The sequence below is a fragment of the Podarcis pityusensis genome (genome assembly GCF_964106645.2).
Source record: "Podarcis pityusensis genome assembly, chromosome: 5".
Classification (NCBI taxonomy): domain Eukaryota; kingdom Metazoa; phylum Chordata; class Lepidosauria; order Squamata; family Lacertidae; genus Podarcis; species Podarcis pityusensis.
In genome coordinates, this window is record NC_138032.1 from 92,562,865 (window position 1) to 92,588,752 (window position 25,888).

Consider the following 25,888-nt stretch of genomic DNA (forward strand, 5'->3'; position numbering starts at 1 on the left):
ACTGCGGCCATGTGAAAGACAATGCATATTTAAGTTATACCAAGCTACCATACAACAGATTTAATTAAAAAAACAGAAGGAAAGGCTCACCTTTTCAACTTCATGTAATTTTCATTGGCTGCAGGTCTGCACTCTGCACGCTGGACTACTATTCCTTCCAGAGACAGTTTTTCTGAAATAGAAGGAAATCCAGCAAAAGTCATATGAGTATGAATGGTAGCCATTTTAATAAGTTGTATTTTTATTTATGCTTTGAGTGTGATAAATCACTCGATATGCCCAAGATTTTTTCAAAACGGTTTTACTTCTGTAGTAGAATCAGTCCAATCAACAAATCATCAGGCTATTGACAGCACAAGGTCTTGTCCTATTCCAGTACAGTGGTACCTCGGGTTAAGAACTTAATTCGTTCTGGAGGTCCGTTCTTAACCTGAAACTGTTCTTAACCTGAAGCACCACTTTAGCTAATGGGGCCTCCCGCTGCTGCCGCGCCGCTGCTGCGCGATTTCCGTTCTCATCCTGAAGCACAGTTCTTAACCCGAGATACTATTCCTGGGTTAGCGGAGTCTGTAACCTGAAGCGTCTGTAACCCAAGGTACCACTGTATATGAGGAAATTGTCGTCAAACATCTTCAAAAGACTACATCCTTTCCCCCATACACAGGTGTGTTCCTCTAGTATATGGGTATTGCCAATGATACCCTACAACCAGGTTATAGTTATGCCTTTGGAGGTTCACAACACCAGCATACAATTTTTTTCAGTCAGCACAGGGGGATTTAGTAGCAATTTCATCCTCGGGAAAGAATAACGCAATGTACAGGTAACCCCAACACTGTATCAGCACCATCCACTAGATATACTTATATAAATATAAAATATGGACAAACCATTTGCACACTTAGATGTAATCTTTGAAGTACAGTCTATTAAGCTGTTGGTTCCTATCTGTTCCTATTTTAGACTCATACAAACATAATAAATAACAAGCCTATGACTAAGCCTCATGGTTATGGAGAACTGTCTGAAAATGTGGAGATAATACCTAGATTCAGAAACTAGGCTATGAGAAGAAAATGGAGGTATTCTTAAGACATCCTGGCTAGCTCTCTGTCCAGCCTTGCAACTCCTAATCCTGTTGTGCAAGCGTTGCCCTCGCTTGTACGCAGGAGGAAAAGCTAACTTCTTTTTTGGCATGTACACGGCGAGAGTAAATGCACCTATAAAACCTGTAAAAAGATTAGCATTGCTTGTTGTATGACAGTGGGTTTGGCACTAGCGGAAACCGTGTGGATAACACCTGAATTATGAGTCATAGAACTGCAGAACTGGAAGGGACCCAGAGGGTCATTCAGTCCAACCCCTTGCAATACAGGAATCTCAAACGTGAATACATTTTGGCATGGATGGGGCAGCCTAAACATTAAAAAGAATTAAAGTTAATATACTACTTGATTCTTGGCTATAGAAATCTTCCTTAATGCTGTAGCTATGCCACAGCAAATAGCAAGTAGATGATGTTGAAAGAGTTAATTCCCCCCCCCCTTGCTGTGGAATACAAAGCTACAGACCCAACCTTTCTTACACGAAGGAAGTAGACATCCATACTTGCACAGCTTTCCTTGTCATCTACCTTGTTGCAAATATTTGCAAAGGGAGAATCGGTTGTTTAAGATCTGAGCCTGAAAGCCATGGCTGCTACAAGAAGAAACAGGGCTGCTTTTCCAATGCCATGTTGTGGTCATTTTCTCATCGCTGAAGTGTTGCTAAGCTGTAATATTGTATGGTATATACAAAGATTTGTGACAAACCTACCAGCTTTCTTTCACATTGCAACAGCAGTGCCATTTGAACCAGAAACTGAACTGATCTGTCAAATATAGCCATATAAATTCAAACGAATTAAGTCATCTCTACTAGCAATATTTTTGCCAATAAAATTATTTTCTATTGAAAAGGGGGGGGGGGGATCCCAGACTGCTTTATATGGTTAAAAAGCAGGTTCGCCCTAGAAATCCATTTTATATAAAACACTGTTTTTTTAACACTACATTTAATTTTATGACAATATTATCAACAGTTGCGTTTCAGAGCAAGGTGCACAAGCAAAATGCAACAGGACGACAAAAAGCTTAAAAAATGGTTGAAAAACATAAATATTAAAGGTTTTTGAGGTTACTGTTTGGTAACCCTTTTTGAAAAGTATTTTACAACAAATAGCTAGGATTCCTCCACCATTTCATAATTTTCAATATACTATATTTCAACTTAATACCAAGATGCAGGCAAACAGCTAATTTCTTTCTGCATAAACAAAAGACACTTCTTAATCATTTAAACTTCAGAGTCTTCAAGAGGAAAAATAACTAAGACGCCTTTCTCCCCTGCCATCCTCTTGCCCTTATACGGTTAAATGCAAATTGCATCTTCCAGTCATACTCCCAGTATCACACTGCATACATATAGCTTCTACGCCACCTACTGCAAGGCTGTTGCTGACAAGCTCACGCAATGCTTCCAGCACTCCCATTCTATCATTGTTCTAGAGCTGAATAAAGGTGCCTTCTTGACGAAATCTCCATACAAAGCAAAAGGAGGACAAAGCAAGAAAGCCGTCTTAAAGAACGGAGCACAAAACAGGCGTGAAATGGAGAGCAACAAAAAATGCAACGACTCGGAAGGCACCGATCAAGGCAAGAATTGTAAAATGTCTCCAATTACTCTCAACGTTGGTGGATATCTGTACGTTACGCAAAAGCAAACACTAACCAAGTATCCAGACTCTTTTTTGGAAAGAGTTGTCAGTGGAAAGGTTCTCTGTCCGTCTGATGCAGATGGCCATTATTTTATAGACAGGGATGGGCTGCTCTTTAGGCACGTTCTGAACTTCCTACGGAATGGAGAATTGCTTCTACCAGAGGGATTTAAAGAAAACCATCTTCTGGCACGAGAGGCAGATTTTTTTCAGCTTAAAGTGTTAGCTGATGCAGTGAAATTAAGGTGGGAAAAGGAGCAGCTCGCAGCCAGGGAGACTACCTTTCTGGAGATAACAGACAGCCACGACCGTTCGCAGGGCCTTCGGATTTTTTGCAATGCTCCTGATTTCATAACAAAAATAAAATCACGCATTGTTTTGGTTTCCAAAAGCAGGCTGGATGGCTTTCCAGAAGAGTTTTCAATCTCTTCCAACATTATCCAGTTCAAATACTTCATAAAGTCAGAAAATGGGACTCGGCTTGTTTTGAAAGAAGACAATACTTTCGTGTGCACCTTGGAAACTCTTAAGTTTGAAGCTATAATGATGGCACTGAAATGTGGATTTAGGTTGCTGACCAGCCTGGACTGTTCCAAAGGGTCAATTGTTCACAGTGATGCACTTCATTTTATCAAGTAATTACTTCTTCTCTCAATAGACAAAAGGCCACAAGCATGCAGCCTGTAAATCTAATTAAACTTCAAGACATCGCAAAATGATTTATTCAACTCTGTACACCACAGAGCACTGCTGCTAATGAATAAATGTGAGCTAATGGTATGTAAACTGTAACATCCATCTATGAGTTCTTTGTGCCTAAATTTATTAATAAAAGAGATACTTACTAAACATGATTTTAAAAATCAGACTGAATGCTGAAGCAATTTACATCTCTGTCTCCTCTCTCCTGTCTCTTTACCACAGAATCTAGCTAAAATATTAGTATGTGCTTTTGTGGCTAATATGCAGTACATCTTATTTCACTCAAGAATGATAAAAGTGTTTTCTTTTCAACATACACAGTTTTCTAACTAAATACATCCTGGTTTTCAGATACCAATTAAGTTTCAGTTTTTACTTGCTGGTTTAAATGCAAGCCATACTGAATAATTACAGAAGATATATAAACATGCCCACTCCATTTCAAAAAGCTATACAGGAGATTTTATCTTGTACTTCGAAAATATGATTTATATAAAGGAACCCAGTTTTGTTGTTTGTTGTAAAGATTATATACTTTGCGATGTAAGTGATGAGTAAAATGCAATTACGCTGTTTCTATCTTGCTTACTAATTTGACATAGCTATTGAACTAAAAAAAATATTCAAACTTCATTTCCACAAAGGCTTGCTTTTTAGGATCCTGTATTGCAGGTCTTCCATATTATCAGCATGAAAACTTAAATCAACATATCAACATTGCAGTGGTTTGGTAGAAAACATGTTCTGGCTAGAGGAGGAAAGAAATGTTGGCAGATGCTCTACAAATTTTAAATTCTGAACTATAACTACAAGCGTTAGTTATGCCCATCTTGACTAAAACAATGAGCTGTACTTTAACTATATCATGACAAATCTTTGAACAAAATAAGATGATGATGACAATTATGTCTAGAGGTTTTTTGCACTTCTACGAGTGAGAAAATGACATATAGAACCCGGTGATGTCACACAGAATTTTGATTTCCAGCAAGTTTAACACTAAGAGCTACTTAGTATTTGTAGAGGCCTTTTCAAAGCTCTACACGTACATTAACTTGCTGCAATACTTCCAAATAATCAAAGTATGCCATAGTATACAGAGTATATAGTGTGAGAGTATGAGCAGAGTATGAGAAATAATGGTTTCTCTAAAAGCTAAGCAAGCAAGTGTATGCAAGAGGAGAGGTTCATACTGGGGACTTTCCAACTTGTAGCTCAGTCTCTGATCAAAAGAGAGGTGCAACATACCAGATTGTCAATAGTAAAGTTTTCATTTACCAACAAGGATATAGAAATATCAGCTCTTATAACCTGCCAATGCTTCTGAAGCGTATGTCCCAAAATAAGGACACTACAACCACTTTTCATGTGTTTGGAATCACAAAATAGATATAGTGGGTGCTTTGCAGAACATCAAATGGATGTGGTCCCAGGTTGGTATGCAGTGATTGGGACCCTGTTCCAGAGGAACAGCTATCAGTCCGCAAAACAGGGCTCTGTCCTCACTTTACCAATCATCAGCTGCCAGCACAAATCACAAAAGGCTTCTTAAACCCCCAGAATATTTTTTAAAAAAAACACCACTTGTGATACAATGGAGAAAGAGGCGATTTGCTAAAGATCAGAAAGATGGGGAAGTCTGTACAGGTTTGCCTGTATATGTGCATTAGGTCTCTCTTGCCCCCCGCCCCCTATTTTCTGGATTTAGTTTGACAGAGACATTAGAGAAGTAGTTCCTAACTTGTGGGTCATGGACCCCTGAGGGCCCACGGAGTTATCCCAAGGGGTCCACAAGTAATGATCCTCCAGCTAGCACTTGACTGATTCCCTCTGCCTCTTCAATAGCAGCATCTCTAGGAGCCCTGCATGAACACTGGGGGGCTTGCGGTTGCTGAAAAGCACTGGTTATTGTTGTGGGTGTGGCCTGTGCCTTCCTCGCTTTCCTTGGTTGGTGCCTGGTATGAGATGCACCTGGAAGAACCTGGGGGGAAAGCACAGGAATGCAGTGGTTTCTAGCACTGCTTCCTCTCCTTGCTGCTTTGCCTGAAGAAGCGTGTTGCACTAGGGGTTTCTGGCCTTTACATTGCCCTATACAGAGGGCTTTCTGGTAGGAGACAGAATGAAAGTCTTCAATTTGATTTTAGTGGTTATGGTATGGACCGTAAGTGGGGGGTTTGCCTCTTAACTACTGACTATATTCACGTTCATTAGTTTTGGCGATATTAGGGGTTCCTTTTGTTGCTTTATTGGGATACATTCCAGGGGTAGGTAAAGGTACCCCTGACCGTTAGGTCCAGTCGCGGACGACTCTGGGGTTGCGGCGCTCATCTCACTCTATCGGCCGAGGGAGCCGGCGTTTGTCCGCAGACAGCTTCTGGGTCATGTGGCCAGCATGACTAAGCCGCTTCTGGCGAACCAGAGCAGCACACAGAAACGCCGTTCACCTTCCCGCCGGAGCGGTACCTATTTATCTACTTGCACGTTGACGTGCTTTCGAACTGCTAGGTGGGCAGGAGCTGCGACCGAGCAACGGGAGCTCACCCCGTCGCAGGGATTCGAACCACCGACCTTCTGATCAGCAAGCCCTAGGCTCAGTGGTTTAGGCCACAGCACCACCCGCCTCCCCATTCCAGGGATAGGAGATGCCTAATTACTGGGGTGGGGGCTGGCTTGTTTGAAGGCTTAGTTCATTTGGGCTGTCTGCTGTTCTGAGTTGCATTTGCTCCTCATGCCAACTGGCTTATAAAAAAAACAAAAATGAATAAAATGTTAAGTATAAATAAAATAAAATAGAATCAAATTAACTGTGTCGTGTAGCTTTATTCACAGTGACAGGGATTCATTGAAGTGTACAATTGATAGCTCTGATTTGACACAAAGGAACATATTATATTAGTGGCAATGCAAGTTCTCCTTTTCATCCTTTCGGGGATTGTTTCAATTGAGTTCACTGGGGGGGAAATTAGTATTTAGTTTGGTATGATTGATTACTTGGGATTGCTGACCACTATACTGGATAAATAAATGAATAAATTTATAATTATAAATAAAAATGGTATTTCATACCTTTTGAATAAATTGGGTTAATCAGTGGGTACATTGGGGTCAAACAGATTTATATTTATGATTAAATTTATATTTAATACCTTTTGTAATTAATCCTTGGATTGTTAGTTGATGAGTATGATGGGGAAATAAATGCTTTTTTCCTGCTTTCTTTGATTTTGGCACATTTTATTATAAGTTTTTTGTCATTATGTATTTCCTCAATTAACAGAGCCTAAAATCACAACAATTAGAATGTGGGGGAGGGGGTCCACATTTCTTAAAAGGTGGTATTCATACTCATAAAGTTGGGAACCACCATATTAGAGGACTGAGAAAGATTTTGAGCATGGGAGAAAATTGTCAGGGATCGAGGAATGAAATCTAGTAGAGGTGCAATACTGGCTTCCCACAAGCTATGCTTGTAAATTCAGAAGCCAGCATCAAGAAAGTTTACTCCCCCTCTACATATCCAGTGCAAATTCCTTCAAATGTTGTGCTACTCTTAACTGTAGGGTTCAATGTTATATTTTTTGCCACGGTTAAAGTCGAAAAAGGAAGGAAGGGGGACATGAAGGAAGGAAGGACACGTTCCCAAGACTGATCCAGATTTATATATTTTGCAGGTAGCCAGGGTGCTCTCAAGACAAGTATTTCTACTCCTAAATAACTGAAACTTCAGCTTTTTGTTTCCATCCATTAAAGCCCCAGGGCCATATGCAGCCCATTGCCTGTTCTAGTAGGAACAGAACAGTTTCTGGGATTATTGCCAGACAGCAGAATTGGATTCCAATGGGAACTATGATTCTCAAAAGATAGATGCAGGACTACATCAGATGGCACAGGAAAGTGTGATGCGTACATGGCTCTCTGACACACAAATCCCAAGGGCACAGCTTCATGTTTACTTACCTCTAAACGTGCTAGACCTTGGATTATGCCCACACTTTAAAGGATTAAAGGCTTCTTATAAATATTTTTACAACATTAGCTTGATCTTTCCTATTTGTTTCTAATCCGCTAATACTTTTGGTCATTACATTGTTCCAATAAGGTCCAAAAGAATTTCTAAAAAGTGAAGCACGGGGTTCTTGGGATTCTTTCAGCAGCTCATAACTGACCTTTCAATTAAGGAGCGGCACCAGCCCACATTTCATACAGACCTGGCCTTTTTGGATATCTCTTATGTCTGGGTTGGGCTAGAAACAGTGTGAGCCTGACAACTTCCATTGATAGCCACCAACCACTTTCATGAATATGATATCTAAATGGGATGAAGCCACATGAAGCTATTCTATTTGAGTTGCCCCAGGTTTTGCATTAAGAAAATACATACCAGATTGGTAGATAAAGCAAAGATTTCCTTTGATTTTTAAATCCAGTGCTTAAAGAATAGGATATCTGGCAGCGGGCAGCCTCATTAACTGCCCTAACAAATCAGAAATGGCTCTGCGTCCCATGCTGTCAAAAATACAACTCTGTAACCATAAAATATGGAGGAGGCTATTGCTCACAAAGTGTCACATCAAACATTTTCTCCGAACAAGTTTGCACTAAACCATCAGTTACCATGACTGTGTGATTAGTTTTTTAAGTAACTGCAGAGCATTAAGACAATGACTGAAGCTTGCTATTAAGTCATTATATTAGAAGGCAAGCATTCTCAGAATTGAACTGATATACCTGAGGCTTAGCTTCTCATGCCATAGCATCATGGAAGAAGCTAGGATCATAGTAGGAGCTCTTTTGGCAACATGAGAAACTATGGGTTGTAACAATGGGAATGAGTCTTGGGCTCATGGTCTCCTGCTCTCCTCTCCTTTCCCAGTGTGAAAGTGAAGAGATCAAAAGCTTTCGCTTCCATTTTTTCCATTTCTTTTTCATTTAAATACAACAACATATACCGTATTTTTCGGTGTATAAGACGCACTTTTTGCCTCCTAAAAAGTAAGGGAAAATGTGTGTGCATCTTATGGAGCGAATGCAGGCTGCGCGGCTAAGCCAGAAGCCAGAACAGGGAGAAGGAGCTCTGTGCAGCGCTCCTTCTCGCTGTTCTGGCTTCTGGCTTCGCCGCACGAAGCCTCCGCAGGGCAGCGGGTGCCTTCATCCCATCAGTCTGATGCGGCCCGTCAGTCCCTTCTCCCTCCTCGGGGAAAAGCCCCCAAGAGCCGCAAACATGCTCCGCATGCTCTTTAAAGGGAGCGCGGCTCTTGCAGGCTTTTCCCCGAGGAGGGAGAAGGGCAGCCCGTCACTGACAGGCTGTCCTTCTCCCACCTCATAGAAAAGCCCGCAAGAGCCGCGCTCCCTTTAAAGAGCGCGCAGCTCTTGGCTGGCTTTTGCGGGAGGTGGGGCAAGGGACAGAGCGCGCAGCCTCTTCCGGGCAGGGGGGAGCCTTCATCCCGCTGCCCGGGAGAGGCTTCGGCAGCTATCCCAGAAGCCAGAACAGCAAGAGGCTATCCCAGAAGCCAGATCCCTCTTGCTGTTCTGGCTTCTGGGATTCAGAATTTTTTTCCCCTTGTTCTCCTCCTCCAAAAACTAGGTGTGTCTTATTGTCTGGTGCGTCTTATAGAGCGAAAATACGGTAACTACGGTAACCTGTCCAGTGGTACATTCTTATTCACTTTCTTATGCAGTACATAGTACACAAGCAATACATTTATTTATGCATTATCAACTCAAGAAGCCTCTCCACAGAGATTCTTGTGTTGAGGGTGGAATCAAAGTATATTTCATCTCATTTATAAAGGAAAAACAAGCCAAGTTTCACCAAAAGTGTCCATCCTTGAATTGCTTTTAATTACCCTTCTGTGGCAAGTAAAGCATTGCAACAGAGCCACATTCCAAATATTATTCAACCAGATTTCAATGGGTATTTCTACAGACTGTGTCCAATATTGGGCTATTGTTAATTGGGCTGCTGATAACAGATAAAATACATTGGAAACTGAAGATGAAGAGGTAAAATCAGTAATAATTCATTGCGCAAAAGATGTGGGGTATAATATACAACTTGCAGATTGGGAAAGACTGTGGAAGGAGGACTTGAAATTTACAGCATGCGGTACGTTAAAAGAGAACTATATGAAAATGATGTATAAATGGTATTTGACTCCGGTAAGACTAGCAAAAATGTATAAAAATAATACTAACATATTCTGGAAGTGTAAAGAGAAAGAAGGCAAGTTCTACCATATGTGGTAGATGTTCAAAAAGGTAAAGGCATTCTGGGAAATGACATATAATGAATTGAAAAAAAATGTTTAAGATAACTTTTGTTAAAAAACCAGAAGCCTTTTAAATAGATATAATAGAAGAAGAATTACCAAAGGATATGAAAAGACTGTTTATGTATATGACAACAGCTGCGAGAATGCTTTATGCCCAGGCATGGAAGGAAGAGAAAACACCAACTAAAGAAGAGCGGATTATGAAGACAATGGAATACGCTGAAATGGCAAAGATGACTGGAAGAGGACAACAAATTTAATACAGAATAGAAAAAATACATAGACTATATTAAAGAACACTGTAAACACTTAAAGATGTTAGCAGGGTTTTTATAACACTTGTAATTTGCAAAAACCAAAAGACTAAAAAAAAAAAAGGATTAAACATAGATAAATGTAATCAAATGTGGTAAAGAAAAAAATGTACATTTTGAAAACCGGGGTGGGAGGGGGAGAACCCCAAGTTTGTATCAGTGTTATTTTGTTTAAATGGATGTTTGTAATGTTAAAAAATAAAATAAAATAAAGATAACAGATAAAATATTAAATATCTGCATTTAAGGTTATTGTTAAATTTGGGTCTAATGATAAGAAGGCAAGAGCTGAATTTGGTGGGAGGAGTCGTTGCATAATTTTGGAAATAACATAAAACACCTTTTCCCAAAAGGAGTATACCAACATGCAATACCACCATGCATGACAATATGAGCCTATCTCTCCACAGCCTTTCCAGTATAGGGGAGAGAACCTGGATCAGAAGAGAATTCATGTGCTGGGGGATTTACTGTAATTTTCCGTGTATAAGACTATGTTTTTCCCCTTAAAAATAATGTCAAAAATTAGGGGGCGTCTTATACACAAATACATCTCCCCCCATTTTCCTAAATCTGAGTCCCCAAAAATAGGGGGTGTCTTATAGACGGGAAAATATGGTAAATGTCTCCAAGTGTCTGTTAGGCCCCAGTAGGCAATTAGACGGATTATCTTGGCTGCTTCTTAAAGAACAGGAAGAGCTGCGATCTATGAAGTCATTAGGGCAGCAGTTAATGTCACCTCCAATTATAACTGAGCCTTGTTTGAAGGCATTCAGTATTTTGCAAAGTGTCCTTAAGAAAAGCATGTTGGCTGGAATTTGGTGCATATATGCAAGCCAGAAGGGACGCGGGTGGCGCTGTGGGTTAAGCCACAGAGCCTAGGACTTGCCGATCAGAAGGTCGGCAGTTCGAATCCCTGTGACGGGGTGAGCTCCTGTTGCTCGGTCCCTGCTCCTGCCAACCTAGCAGTTCATAAGCACGTCAAAGTGCAAGTAGATAAATAGGTACCGCTCTGGCGGGAAGGTAAACGGTGTTTCCGTGCGCTGCTCTGGTTCGCCAGAAGCGGCTTAGTCATGCTGGCCACATGACCAGCCAGTAAAGCGAGATGAGCGCCACAACCCCAGAGTCGGCCACGACTGGACCTAATGGTCAGGGGTCCCTTTACCTGTACCTATGCAAGCCAGAATTACAAAAAGAAACCTTCCATCTAGGTCTGCTAGATTTTCCCATCTGAAATGGCCATTGCTTAGTGAAGAGGGTAGCCCCATCCCTGGTTTTGAAGAGGCAGGTGTGCACAGTTGCTCACTGAGCCATCAACCCTTAGGTAAAGGTGACTTGGAGGATTTGTGTCGATGAGATTCCTGCAACACAATTGTGTCCGGGTATTTTCACTGTATGGCAGCCTCAGTTTAAGTTCTTTTAACCGCTGAGTCCAAGTCTTTGTCATTGAAATGAGATAATTTTTAAGGAGGACTGGGTAGTGGTCATGCCTGTACTGGGAGATCAGCAAACTGTTCTGTGGCTGTGACTGCATGGAACAGCCTTCCAAGCTTTCGAACTTGGGTCTTCCTGGAGGCTTTTGTTAAATACCAGACTAAGATAATTGGTGGGACGCGGGTGGCGCTGTGGGTAAAACCTCAGCGTCTAGGGCTTGCCGATCGCATGGTCGGCAGTTCGAATCCCTGCGGTGGGGTGAGCTCAAGGAATTTGTAGCAATGAATCAGTTAGAGTTGTTTTTTATTATCTCCGTAAACAAGTTATTGCAGTCAACACTTACCACTGTTGCTGATTTCAGGTTTTTCATCTGTCTGACTTTCTGCAAATGACAATAAAATAAGGTTTAGGACTTTACAATTCAATATTAAGAGTGTTCCTATTTGTAACCCAACCTTATGGAATGCTATAAACTCCCTGTAGTCCAATCCTGAACAACATAAGGCTTTTCAGTCAATCATGATCTACTGTTTGAAGCTCTTTCACGCCTCTTTCTAGAACCATCTGTCCCACTCAAGCTATAAAATTGGGGTTTAGAGCAGGAGAATCAGCACCCAGCCTGAATTATGAGGTGTGTAGTGGAGGTGGCACCACTTTCCCCCATTTTAACGCTAACAGCCCCATGATTAAGAGTGAAAATACATGCAACGTTACATGCGAATTTAGCATCACACAGAGTTAGGCTCTAAGAGATAACTTGCCAAAGTCCAACCATGCCAGAAAACTGATTCTCAAATGTAAAATTTTGTGTAGTAGTAGTAGTAGTAGTAGTAGTATTTATACCCCGTCCAACTGGTTGGGTTTCCCCAGCCACTCTGGGTGGGTCCCAACAGAACATTAAAAACAGAATAAAACTTCAAACATTAAAAACTTCCCTGAACAGGGATGCCTTCAGATGTCTTCTAAATGTCATATGGTCGTTCTTCTCATTGACATCTGATGGGAGGGCGTTCCACAGGGCAGGTGCCACTACCGAGAAGGCCCTCTGCCTGGTTCCCTGTAACCTCACTTCTTGCAGTGAGGGAATCGCCAGAAGGACCTGGGCGCTGGACCTCAGTGTCCAGGCTGAGGTATACAGGGCGCTTGAACGTTGGGGTGAAGACGCTCCTTCCGGTAAAGGCGGATGTCAGGGGACTGCCATCAGTGCCGGAGGGAGAGAGCAAAATCTAGAGGGATTCCGGAGAGCGTCCCGGGATTGGGAGAGGCAGCCCATCTTCTGGGGAAGAGAATCAGCGTAGCACCAGTGGGGGCAGATGGGGGAAGCAGCGAGGCGGTCCCATGACTCCTTGCCGGGGACCAGCGGGGAGAGTAGAGCTCCTCCGCTGCCTACGCCCTCCTTGCGCAGAAGGCTTTTGCACAGAAAAAGGAGGAGGAGACTAGGCGTCAAAGAGCTTCTTTGCTGGAAGAAGTTTAAGAAACGCCCACTGACGGATTCTGCCAGCGATTGAGACAGCCACGGGTGAGTGGCTGTCCGGACAGAAAAGGTTCACTCAGGCAATCCAGCCAGGTGTTTGCACCGGCTTATGCACGAGCAACCCCTAGAACCATTACAGCTGAGGCCGTTTAGGGCTTTAAAGGACAGCACCATCACTTTGAATTGTGCTCGGAAACATACTGGGAGCCATCGTAGGTCTTTCAGGACCAGTGTTATATGGTCTTTGTGGCCACTCCCAGTCACCAGTCTGGCTGCCACATTCTGGATTAGTTGTACAGTGGTACCTCAGGTTACATACACTTCAGGTTACACACTCCGCTAACCCAGAAATAGTGCTTCAGGTTAAAAACTTTGCTTCAGGATGAGAACAGAAATCGTGCTCCGGCGGCGCGGCAGCAGCAGGAGGCCCCATTAGCTAAAGTGGTGCTTCAGGTTAAGAACAGTTTCAGGTTAAGAACGGACCTCCGGAACGAATTAAGTACTTAACCCGAGGTACCACTGTATTTTCTGGGTCACCTTCAAAGGTAGCCCCACGTAGAGCACATTGCAGTAGTCCAAGAGGGAAATAACCAGAGCATGCACCACTCTGGCAAGACAGTCTGCGGGCAGGTAGGGTCTCAGCCTACGTACCAGATGGAGCTGGTAGACAACTGCCCTGGATACAGAATTGAGCTGCGCCTCGACGTGAGTCCAAATTGACTCCCAGGCTGCGCACCTGGTCTTTCAGGGGCACAGTTACCCCATTCAGGGCCAGGGAGTCCCCCACACCTGCTTGCCCCCTGGCAACATCTGATATGATCACCAACTGGGACTGGCAGGGCAACTGTTTGCATGTTTAGTCGGAAGCAAATCACACTGAATTCAATGGGACTTACTCCCGAATGCACACGGGTTTGCAACCTTAATCGGGGGCCAGAACTCACTCCTAACATGCAGGAATGGCCTCAGAGAATGTCCAAAGTGCATTTTTCTCCTTCAACACAAAGTGTTCAGTCTATCCCAAACCCCCGAGTTTCAGTTACAGATAGGTAGCCGTGTTGGTCTGCCATAGTCAAAATAAAAAAAATCCTTCCAGTAGCACCTTTAAGGCCAACTAAGTTAGTTCTTGGTATGAGCTTTCGTGTGCAAGCACACTTCTTCAGATACACTGAAACAGAAGTTGCCAGATCCTTCTATATAGTGAGAAGGTGGGGAGGGGTATTACTCAGAAGGGTGGTGGGAATGGGAGATTGGCAGATAGCTGAGATGAGCCTGCTGACGACTCTTAACGACTGTAATAGGTCTTACAGGAAAAGGCAAGGGGTGAGAAGGTGAGAAATGGCTTAGTCATGTATAATGGGATAAGAATCCAATGTCTTTGTTCAAACCAGGTCTCTCCATGGTTTTAAGTTTGGTAATGAGTTGCAATTCAGCAGCTTCTCTTTCCAGTCTATTTCTGAAATTCCTTTGTAGTAAAACAGCTACTTTGAGATCTTGTATAGAATGTCCTGGGAGATTGAAGTGTTCTCCTACTGGTTTCTCTGTTTTGTGATTCTTGATGTCAGAAACAGAGAAACCAGTAGGAGAACGCTTCAATCAAACAACTCATTACCAAACTTAAAACCATGGAGAGACCTGGTTTGAACAAAGACATTGGATTCTTATCCCATTATACATGACTAAGCCATTTCTCACCTTCTCACCCCTTGCCTTTTCCTGTAAGACCTATTACAGTCGTTAAGAGTCATCAGCAGGCTCATCTCAGCTATCTGCCAATCTCCCATTCCCACCACCCTTCTGAGTAATACCCCTCCCCACCTTCTCACTATATAGAAGGATCTGGCAACTTCTGTTTCAGTGTATCTGAAGAAGTGTGCTTGCACACGAAAGCTCATACCAAGAACTAACTTAGTTGGTCTTAAAGGTGCTACTGGAAGGATTTTTTTTATTTTTACCCCGAGTTTCAATCTTCTGTATAAATAAAAAGCAGCAAATAAATCCTACTTTTTTCAGTGTGAATTATGGGGGGCAGGGGAAGGGACATACTTGGTTTTTTATGTTATCAGACTAAAAGTGAAAGGTATACAGAGCAGATGGCACAGCTCCCAGTCTTGAACTATGATGGGTCCCTTCTAAAAGTTAGTTAAGAAAAGGCAGGGTGAATTAATATTTTGTTACCCTACCATCCTTGAAGAAAGGCCACTTAATATATTTTCCATTTCCGGCATATTTTAGATTCTTGAAGAAAAAAACATGCATTTTAACTCTGTTTAGACACCAATACCACTTCATTTGCATCTTGCCTTATTGTGGGAACATATTGCTATAAATTTCACTCGTTACCTAAAACTTCCAGTACCAACTCTCCATACAGCAGCACAAAATCATGTCCCTTGCTTCTGCTTCTTTGTTCTTAAATTCTATAGTATTTTATTTTATTTTTAATCCCTGTTAAATCAGAAAACTTCAGTCGCCGGCTAGCCTATAAATTGCAAGGAAACCAAGCACACGTAAACAAAATAGATTAATTTGCACAGAAGGAAAATGATGCAGGCATGGCTTAAGTATTCAAGGGTTGTGGCTCTGCTATTTTTGTACATATAAATTCATATATATTCTCAAAATGTCTTCCTGGTTACTAATAAAGCAGGAATCACATCCAATTTGGAAATGAAATAAGAACTCATGGAGCTGCCTTTGACCAAGTCAGGCCTTTAGTTCATCTAATTCAGTACAGTGGTACCTCGGGTTACATACGCTTCAGGTTACATACGCTTCAGGGTACAGACTCCGCTAACCCAGAAATATTACCTCGGGTTAAGAACTTTGCTTCAGGATGAGAACAGAAATTGTGCTCTGGCGGCGCAACGGCAGCGGGAGGTCCCATTAGCTAAAGTGGTACTTCAGGTTAAGAACAGTTTCAGGTTAAGAACAAACCTCAAGAACGAATTAAATTCTTAACCCAAGGTATAATAATAATTTATTATTTATACCCCACCCATCTGGCTGAGTTTCCCCAGCCACTCTGGGCGGCTTCCAATCAAGTGTTAAAAAAATACAGCATTAAATATTAAAAACTTCCCTAAAAAGGGCTGCCTTCAGATGTCTTTTAAAAAGAAGATAGCTGCTTAATTCCTTCACATCTGAAGGGAGGGCGTTCCACAGGGCGGGCGCCACTACCGAGAAGGCCCTCTGTCTGGTTCCCTGTAACCTCACTTCTCGCAATGAGGGAACTGCCAGAAGGCCTTCGGTGCTGGATCTCAGTGTCCGGGCTGAACGATGCGGGTGGAGACGCTCCTTCAGGTATACGTTTAGGGCTTTAAAGGTCAGCCCCAACACTTTGAATTGTGCTCGGAAACGTACTGAGAGCCAATGTAGATCTCTCAGGACCGGTGTTATGTGGTCCCGGCGGCCACTCCCAGTCACCAGTCTAGCTGCCGCATTCTGGATTAATTGCAGTTTCCGGGTCACCTTCAACGGTAGCCCCACGCAGAGCGCACTGCAGTAGTCCAAGCGGGAGATAACTAGTACCACTGTATTCCCTACTCTGATGGGCAGAGACTTTCCAAGGTCTCAGGCAGAGGCATTTCCTACCCGCGCTACCCAAGACCAGGTAACTTGAGAACCAAAGATTTGTGGGTTGGGCTTCCAGGAGGACAGTGGATCTGAAAGGGGAGGGGAAGAATGTGCCATTTCTGGACCTGAAAGGGGAGGGGAAGAATGTGCCATTTCTGGACCCAAAGTGGGTTCATACCAGATACAAGTCAAAGCAATATTCTATTACAGTAAAAATTGTTATAATCAAATGAACATACTATTTCAATAATCAATGCCAATTCCTAATACGGTGGCACCTCTGGATACAAACGGGATTCGTTCCGATTTGTGGACGCGGAGAAAGCTTTTGACAACATTTCTTGGAGTTTTATGAAGAAGAACCTACAGGGTATGGGGGTAGGCCAAGGCTTTGAAAATGGTATAAGTGCAATTTATTCAGAACAAAAGGCTAAATTAATTGTAAATAATGTGGTGACGGAAGAACTTAAGATAGAAAAAGGGACACGACAAGGTTGCCCAATTTCCCCACTACTTTTTATTTCGGTCCTGGAGGTTTTGCTGAACATGATTAGAAGGGACCAGTTGGTTAAAGGTATACAGGTCGGAGCTAAACAGTACAAATTGAGAGCATTTGCAGATGATTTAGTATTGACGTTACAGGAGCCAGAATCTAGTACCAAAAGGGTTTTAGAACTGATTCAAGAATTTGGTCAGGTTGCAGGATTTAAATTGAATAAGTTAAAAACTAAGGTTTTAGAGAAAAATCTAACACCAATGGAGAGAGAGAGGTTTCAGAATGTGACAGGTTTAACAGTGGTTAAGAAAGTTAAATACCTGGGGATTAACATGACAGCAAAAAATGGGAATTTATTCAAAGATAACTATGAAAAATGTTGGGCTGAAGTGAAAAAAGATTTAGAAATCTGGTCAAATTTGAAGCTTTCACTGCTGGGCCGTATTGCTGCGGTAAAAATGAATGTATTGCCTAGAATGTTGTTTTTGTTTCAAACATTGCAAATTGTGCACAAAATGGACTGTTTCAAGAGGTGGCAGAGAGATATTTCTAGATTTGTCTGGCAGGGCAAGAAGCCCAGAATAAAATTTAAAATACTAACAGATGCAAAGGAAAGAGGTGGATTTGCCCTGCCAGACCTTAAACTTTATTATGAATCAGCAGCTTTTTGCTGGTTGAAAGAATGGCTGCTTCTTGAAAACACTGACATTTTGGATCTAGAAGGTTTTAACAATGTATTTGGATGGCATGCATATCTGTGGTATGATAAGGTCAAAGCACATAAAGCATTTAAAAATCATATTGTCAGGAAAGCTTTGTTTAATGTTTGGATAAGATATAAGGACTTATTGGAAAATAAAACCCCAAGGTGGCTGTCACCGATGGAAGCAAAAGCCTTGAAAAAGCTCAATATGGAGGTCAAATGGCCGAAATATTGGGAAATTTTAGAACAAGATGGAGATAGATTGAAACTGCAGAGTTTTGAAAAACTAAAAAATAAAGTGCGAGACTGGCTTCATTATTATCAGATAATGGAGGCATACAATTTGGACAAGAAAATTGGCTTCCAGGTGGAAAAATCAAAATTAGAAACAGAACTGTTAGAACCCAAAACTAAGAATTTGTCAAGAATGTATAACTTGCTGCTGAAATGGAATACTCAGGATGAAGCGGTGAAATCTGCTATGATTAAATGGGCACAAGATGTTGGACATAATATTATGTTTGCTGACTGGGAACAGTTATGGACCACAGGTATGAAGTTTACGGCATGTAATGCCCTAAGAGAGAATATTATGAAAATGATATACAGGTGGTACATAACCCTAGTCAAGCTTGCAAAAATCTACCATTTGCCCAATAATAAATGTTGGAAATGTAAAGAAACTGAAGGTACATTCTTCCACCTTTGGTGGATGTGCCCAAGGATTAAGGTTTTCTGGGAGATGATTTATAATGAATTAAAAAAGGTATTTAAATATACCTTCTTGAAGAAACCAGAGGCCTTTCTCCTGGGCATAGTCGACCAATCGGTGTTAAAGAAGGACAGAACTTTCTTTATGTACACTACAACAGCAGCAAGAATACTTATCGCAAAGTATTGGAAGACACAAGAGCTACCCACACTGGAGGAATGGCAGATGAAAATGATGGACTATATGGAATTGGCGGAAATGACTGGCAGAATCCGTGACCAGGGAGAAGAGTCGGTGGAAGAAGATTGGAAGAAATTTAAAGATTATTTACAGAAACATTGCAAAATCAAGGAATGTTAGAGTGATGTTGGATTGAAGTTAAGTGGCTTCTAGCTGTACAGGTTTTAAAGCTATAAATATATCAAGATTAAGGATTAGGACCAAAAAGGCTAAGAGAAATGGAAAAATTGGTTTAAATAGGTAAAAATCTAATAATATATTAAGATTTAGGATTGGAATTAAAAAGGAGGGAAAGAAATTGCTGGGCTTACAAACTGAATTGGAATACAAAAGAGGGAGGTATGAGGAAGTCCGGGAAATAAGTAAATGTAAAAGAGGTTATGAAAGGACGGAATTATTTTTAACTGTTTTTTCTTTTTTCTTTTTTTACTTTTTTCTATTTTGTATTTTGTACTTTGTATGGTGTATTTTTCTCTGTTTTTGTTAAAAATTTTCTTGTTTATTAATGTGATTTTATTTTTTTTGAAACTTTAATAAATATTAATAAAACAAAAAACAAAAAACCGGGATTCGTTCCGGAGCCCCGTTCGCATCCAGAGCAGAACGCAACCCGCATCTGCGCATGCTGCAATTCACCGCTTCTGCGCATGAAGTCATTTTGAGCGTCTGCACATGCACGAGCAGCGAAACCCGGAAGTAACATGTTCCGTTACTTCCGGGTCACCACAGAGCACAACCCGAAAACACTCAACCTGAAGCAACTTCAACCCGAGGTATGGCTGCAATTCAACATACACCATTATAATGGCAGCATAAATAGAAACTCAAGCGTTCATTTATCAAAAGCCAGTAATAGAATTCAGCAACATAAATGCAAATAAATGAGAATGCCATTGTAACAAGTACAACAAATTCCCATTGGGGTAATTGTGTTACTCTGCCGCAGCAAAAAACAGCAACAGGTTTGGTGGCCTCTTGAAGATTATTTATAATGAATTCATTATGATACGCTTTCATGGACTTAATATTATTAAGAACTATTACATGTATATTCCAGATTACATCCAAGAAACTCAGTGTAGCATTCATGGTTCTCCTCTCCATTTTATCCTCACAAACGACTGTGCAGTAGCTTAGGCAGAGAGAGAGTAAGTACAAGGTCACCAAACAGGCTTCATGGCTGAGTAGGGACTTGAACCCTGGTCTTTAAGGTCCTAGTCCAACACTCTAACCACTACAAGACACTGGCAAAAGCAGTAAAAGTTACTGCTTATGCCATTATGTGGGTTTAGAGGGAGAGAGATATAGAGCTATATTTTTCTTCTAACGCTAGCATGAGATTACTTCTTATCCACAGATTCTTAAACACAATACACATTGCTTTGTGAAAACATCTCTCCCATGGAACAGACAACTGTTCCTGGATGGCTGGTCCATAGAAAGCAGATGAGTTTGGAACAGGTGTGCTAAATTTGGAAGTCTTAAAACACTACTTTAATTGAAAGGTCTGAGAACTGAACCTGAAATCTTTAAATGCAAAACATGTGATCTACCAAGCTGTCACTTTACTCATATCTGAAAACTGCAGCAATGAACCACCATTGTGTCTGCTTTTTTTTTACTCTACAGCAGCATTTTACTGCTGTTAGGCTGATAAAAATGCCAGTCTTAATTTAAAATAGTGTGTAATTGTTCACCAGGTTACACAGTAAGTGTATATTTGGGAAAAGAAACACCTAATTTGCTCATGGTGGCCTATTAATATTGAAATATATGCAAGAGACGTAGAACTGGGACAGCAAGAAAGACAAAACAATGCTTAGCACAAATTGCACTGTTGCATGGCAACCAGTTATGTACATATGGCGATGTTTACAGAACAAAATGTAGTTTATATTTCATGCACAAACAACAACAAAAAATAGCTCAGCAAAGTCAAATAACTAGGGCTCACATTTACCAGTCAACTAAGCAGCACCCCCCTTTTAAAGAGATATTCCAGCTCTGAGAACAATAGACAACAGTCAAATTTAAAATCAACCATATAAATAAATCAAATCAAAGTCTGTAGAGGCAGGCAAGGATCAGAATAATAAGGCCAAAGCATCTGGTCCCTATTAACAATCTAGCTGTCATTTTCCAGGACCGTTGTAGTTTCCAGACCATTTTCAAAAGGTAGCCCCACATATACTGTATATTACCTTGAATCAAATGAATGGAATTGATAGCCAAATGGCACCACACATGGGAGGGGGTACTAGGCGCCAAAGGCTTTGATGAAACAGAAACATTTTATATGGTTCCCTCTCATAACTTACGTGACCGAACATCAGGGTTCGATTCTTCCACCCACTGTCCATACTAGACCTAACCTCTTCCCATCCAAAGCTACTAATCATGAATGAGTATGCCGATAACCCATTTGCTACATTCCAAGCCAATGATTTCAGAAAAAGGTCCAACCAATTCCTCCATTGCCTCCCACATTTTGCTTCCCAAAAAGTGGAAGAAGCAACAAGGGGATCATCTGTCTTGGACCTGGTCCTCACCAACAGGGAAGAATTGATCAACAAAGTGGAAGTACTGGGAAATTTGGGGGGAAGTGATCATGTCCTCCTGGGATGTAGAGGCAAGGGAAAGCTGAGTGGAGTCAGACATGTACTCTGGACTTTAGGAAGCCCAATTTCAAAAAGCTTAAGGAGCGTCTTCTTCTTTTTTAATGGAGAAAGACTATTTCTCCTGCTCTGGAGGGTAGGATTCGAACCAATGGCTTCAGGTTACAAGAAGAGAGATTCCGAGGAAACATCAGGGAGAACTTTCTGACAGTAAGAGCTGTTCAACAGTAGAAAAGACTCCCTCAGGAGGTTGTGGACTCTCCATCCTTGGAGGCTTTTAGCAGAGGTTGGATGGCCCTCTGCCATGGAAGCTTTAGTTGAAATTCCTGCATTGCATGACCCTCTGGATCCCTTTCAACTCCACAGTTCTATGATCTGGTGGGCCACCATGAGAACTGGATAATGGGTTAGGATAGACCATTTGCCTAATTCAGCCAGCTCTTCTTATGTTCTTATGACATTTTAATACAAAAGAATCTGCCTACAAAAACATCCAGAGTTTAAAATCTTAGAATTCTGGCAACTGCCATCATTTTGTTCCATACTAATTGTTTATGCTGGGACGCGGGTGGCGCTGTGTGTTAAACCACAGAGCCTAGGACTTGCTGATCAGAAGGTCAGCGGTTCGAATCCCCGCAATGGGCTGAGCTCCTGTTGCTCGGTCTCTTCTCCTGCCAATCTAGCAGTTCGAAAGCACGTCAAAGTGCAAGTAGATAAATAGGTACCGCTCCGGCGGGAAGGGAAACGGCGTTTCCGTGCGCTGCTCTGGTTCGCCAGAAGCAGCTTAGTCATGCTGGCCACATGACCCGGAAGCTGTACGCCGGCTCCCTCGGCCAGAAAGCGAGATGAGCGCCGCAACCCCAGAGTCGGCCACGACTGGACCTAATAGTCAGGGGTCGCTTTTAATTGTTTATGCTACACCACAAGAATCAAAACAGAAAAAGCCCAAACCAAAGAAACCATCTCAAAAAAATCTGGATGTAGAAGTTCAATTTAGCAAACACCTCTCATTTTGCAAAATTTTAGTTAACTATCAATTTTCCTCCAACTTACCCAGTGAACTCTCTGTAAACACGGTTAACATCTGTCCTCCAACACTTTGTAAGAGAAAAGGGTGTTCTCTGGGTGCACTGATGGAAGTTGGCTTCCCACCAATATCATCAATGTTGGCAAGATCTTCGTTCAAAGTGAAAGATACCTGAAAACCAAACATTGCAATAAATATTTCTTATGGAAAAGGAATTATCGACTGCTTTGGAGAATTAAATCATTGTTCAATGTTGTTGGCATCAGTCTGTCTCGAGAGACAAAGGAAGAGTGTGCCATCAGGAGTAAAGTCCTGCTTCCTGCATTGTTTTTGCTGCATTACCAGCACCAACATAACCTCTCCAGGGCACAAGCCTGTATATATGGAAGTCCTGGGCTGCCCAGACAACAACAACAACAATTTATTATTATTATTAATAATAATAATAATAATTTTTATTTATACCCCGCCCTCCCCAGCCAAGGCCGGGCTCAGGGCAGCTAACAAGCAATAATAAAAACAAGTTGAATGAATACAACTTAAAAACAAGATTAAAATACAACAATTAAAATATTGAAACATTAAAATATTAAAATGCAGCCTCATCACAGGAGGAGAAAGGAAAAAGGGAAAAGAAAGAGGGGGAGGGAATCAAATTGGCTCCAAGCCAAAGGCCAGGTGGAACAACTCTGTCTTACAGGCCCTGCGGAAAGAAATCAGATCCTGCAGGGCCCTGGTCTCATGAGGCAGAGCGTTCCACCAGGCCGGAGCCAGTGTTGAAAAGGCCCTGGTTCTGGTTGAAGCTAATCTAACTTCCTTAGGGCCCGGGACCACTAGGCTGATGCTATTTATGGACCTTAAGGTCCTCCGTGGGGCATACCGGGAGAAACCCACCTATCTGGCTGGGTTTCCCCAGCTCCCCCTCAGTCTTGCTGATATACTACTTTGCTTTCCTTTGGACTACATTTGACACCAGCTTGGCTGCAGGAGTTGCCAGAAGGAAAAGTACAAGATGCCTAGGGACTCCACTCTGGATTTGTGTAGGGTTTACAGTGAGACATGAGCATCCAAGATGCTATGTAATGGGTGAATACTCACAAGGACTGCAACATTCTAAGAAAGAATCTTGTGAAGACATATACCTTGTGCCTGAGACAGCTGTGTAAGGTAGTACAGTTATGTCAGTTAATAACAATCTTTAATAACGGTTTTTTTGTGCTGTTAGAGCAGCTGAGCAGGGGGTCTGTTCTGTTCTGCTGCTGTCTGCCTTAGAGTTAGTCAGAGTCTGCAAGAGTTTTAGTCTTAGCGATAAATTTATGTAATACATTAGTAACATAAGTAATACCTGCTTGCCTTGTACATATGCACTTAATCTAACAAGTGCAAGGACACAGTAAGTAAGAGTTATTGTTATTTAAACATTAAAATAGTGTCTTGCATACGTTTTATAGGAGGGAAAAAGGAATAAACAAAAGGGTTAAGCACCCCAATCTCTAGCTTTCACACAAGCTCTGTTAAAGGGAATTAATAAATGTTAGTTTATTTAGCAATTATATTTAAGTTTCACAAGTGTGAAACAGAAAAGATAACACGTACCTTCTCAGAAAAGGATTATACTGTTAGATGGAATACAACACAGAACATAAAAATATGTAACCCACCTATCCTATTACAATATACTCCAATACAAATTATACTTTCATAATACTTGTATTTTATCTACTTACTTCTGTTCTTCCTTGATTCCTATGGAAAAAAGCAAAAGGATACAGTATTTTAATTATTTCTTATGACTACTGGAGTACAAGGAATAAAAACAAATCCCTCCTGAGGAATCCAAATGCTATACAGTGGTACCTCGCAAGACGAATGCCTCGCAAGACGGAAAACTCGCAAAACGAAAGGGGTTTTGGTTTTTTGAGCTGCTTCGCAAGACGATTTTCCCTATGGGCTTGCTTCGCAAGACGGAAACGTCTTGCAAGTTTGTTTCCTTTTTCTTAACACCATTAATACAGTTGCGACTTGACTTCGAGGAGCAACTCATAGCACGCGGTGTGATAGCCTTTTTTGAGGTTTTTGAAGACTTTGGTGATTTTTGAAGCTTTTCCAAAACTTTTCCGACACTGTGCTTCGCAAGACGAAAAAAATCGCAAGAAGACAAAACTCGCGGAACGAATTAATTTCGTCTTGTGAGGCACCACTGTATAACTGGGGAATCATTGTGGTATTTTCAGGGCTCTCCCCTCCCTCTGCTGCCTAGGTTTCCGCTCCAACAAAGAGAAACCAACCAGTTCTGTGATACCAGCAGCACTGGAGCCAGCAAGTCCCGAACTGAGACAGCCAGAATTCACACGCTCTGAGCCTGTACCCAGCTAAGGAACTGAAAGCCCTCCACATCAGGGCATCAGCAGAGGCAATAAGCCTGGAGGGAAACGACGAAAGGCCTCTTAAGGATGCAATAGGTAGGACATATGCACACATGTATTTCAATGCTATAGATCAGGGATGTCCAACCAGTAGATTGTGATCTACCGGTAGATCCCCGGCTGATTGTGGTAGATCGCGGGATCCTTATTGTGTACAAAAAGTTACGGGGGGAAGCTAAAAAACTCTGTGCAATCCACCCACCCTCCTCCGCTCTCCGGTGACAATGGGTAGATCACTGCCAGTTTTTTTTATACTAGGAGTAAATCACTGTCTCTTGGGAGTTGGACGTGCCTGCTATAGATGGTTTGGGCTCCAGTTCCATGTGCAGAACATAGTTTCACCACAGAACTGGGGTTTTTTGGCTTTCCTATTCTCTTTGCATCGCCTTGCTCCCTCCCACTAAATCTGCTCCTGATGACTGGGGCACTCTCACATGCAGTGAGAGAAGTCGCAGCAAGAAGAGGACTTAAGTTCACCCAGAATTTCAGTTCACACAGAACCCATTTGGATCCAAGGGAATGAGACTAGGAGACTGGCTAGGCTTTGGTAACTGAGATGGACTTGCAACTAGACTATTGTCAGAATCTAAATCAGCACCGTGATGGTTACAAAAAAGGGGGGGGATGACCCTAAGACTTACACGCTGAAAAAGAATGCAATCGGTGTGTCCCACTCAGCACCGTATAGAACAACCCTGTCCAATTTTGGTCACTGTGTTCGAAGTAGGATGGATTCAAACCAGGAAGGATTCAGAGTGTTCAAAACGGATAAAATGTGTGAAATGTAAGGCATGTGACATCAGAGCAAAGAACCAGGAACGTTTAGCTTCAAGGAAAGATGAGGGCCAGAGTGGTGTAGCAGTTAGATTGCTGGACTGAGACCAGGGAGACCAGGGAGACCAGGCTTCAAATCTCCTGGTAGCCATGAAGCTCACTCTCCCTCATTCACCCTCAGTCTAACCTACCTCACAGGGTGGTTGGGAGGATAAAATGGGGAGGAGAACTATGAATGCCACCCTAAGCTCCTTTGAGGAACGATGGGATATAAATAAAAAAATAATTTGAGGAAATGTCAATGTCTTACTTTCTGTTTGCTTGGGAAGTTGCACATTCATATTTATTGAAGGAATCAAGCCGCGTTA

General features: G+C 41.8%; 2 protein-coding genes across 2 annotated transcripts in view; one reads left to right on the forward strand and one right to left on the reverse strand.

The window, feature by feature from the left end:
• Window positions 1–25,888, reverse strand: part of GTF2F2 (general transcription factor IIF subunit 2) — a 68,005-nt gene that overhangs the window by 35,296 nt on the left and 6,821 nt on the right. Inside the window, exons 3-6 of the mRNA XM_081005737.1 lie at window positions 24,048–24,066; window positions 22,347–22,491; window positions 11,821–11,859; window positions 91–172 (exon numbers count right to left, since the gene is read on the reverse strand). Coding sequence (XP_080861863.1) covers window positions 91–172; window positions 11,821–11,859; window positions 22,347–22,491; window positions 24,048–24,066 — 285 coding nt within the window. The remainder of the gene's footprint in view (window positions 1–90; window positions 173–11,820; window positions 11,860–22,346; window positions 22,492–24,047; window positions 24,067–25,888) is intronic.
• KCTD4 (potassium channel tetramerization domain containing 4) lies at window positions 2,220–6,673 on the forward strand. Its single transcript, XM_081005717.1, has 2 exons — window positions 2,220–5,725; window positions 6,097–6,673. The coding sequence occupies exon 1, from the start codon at window positions 2,414–2,416 to the stop codon at window positions 3,392–3,394; it is 981 nt and encodes a 326-aa protein (XP_080861843.1). The 5' UTR covers window positions 2,220–2,413; the 3' UTR covers window positions 3,395–5,725; window positions 6,097–6,673.

Coding starts and splice junctions, on each gene's coding strand:
- KCTD4 (XM_081005717.1), top strand. CDS start 2,414: ATGCAAATTGCATCTTCCAGTCATACTCCCAGTATCACACTGCATACA.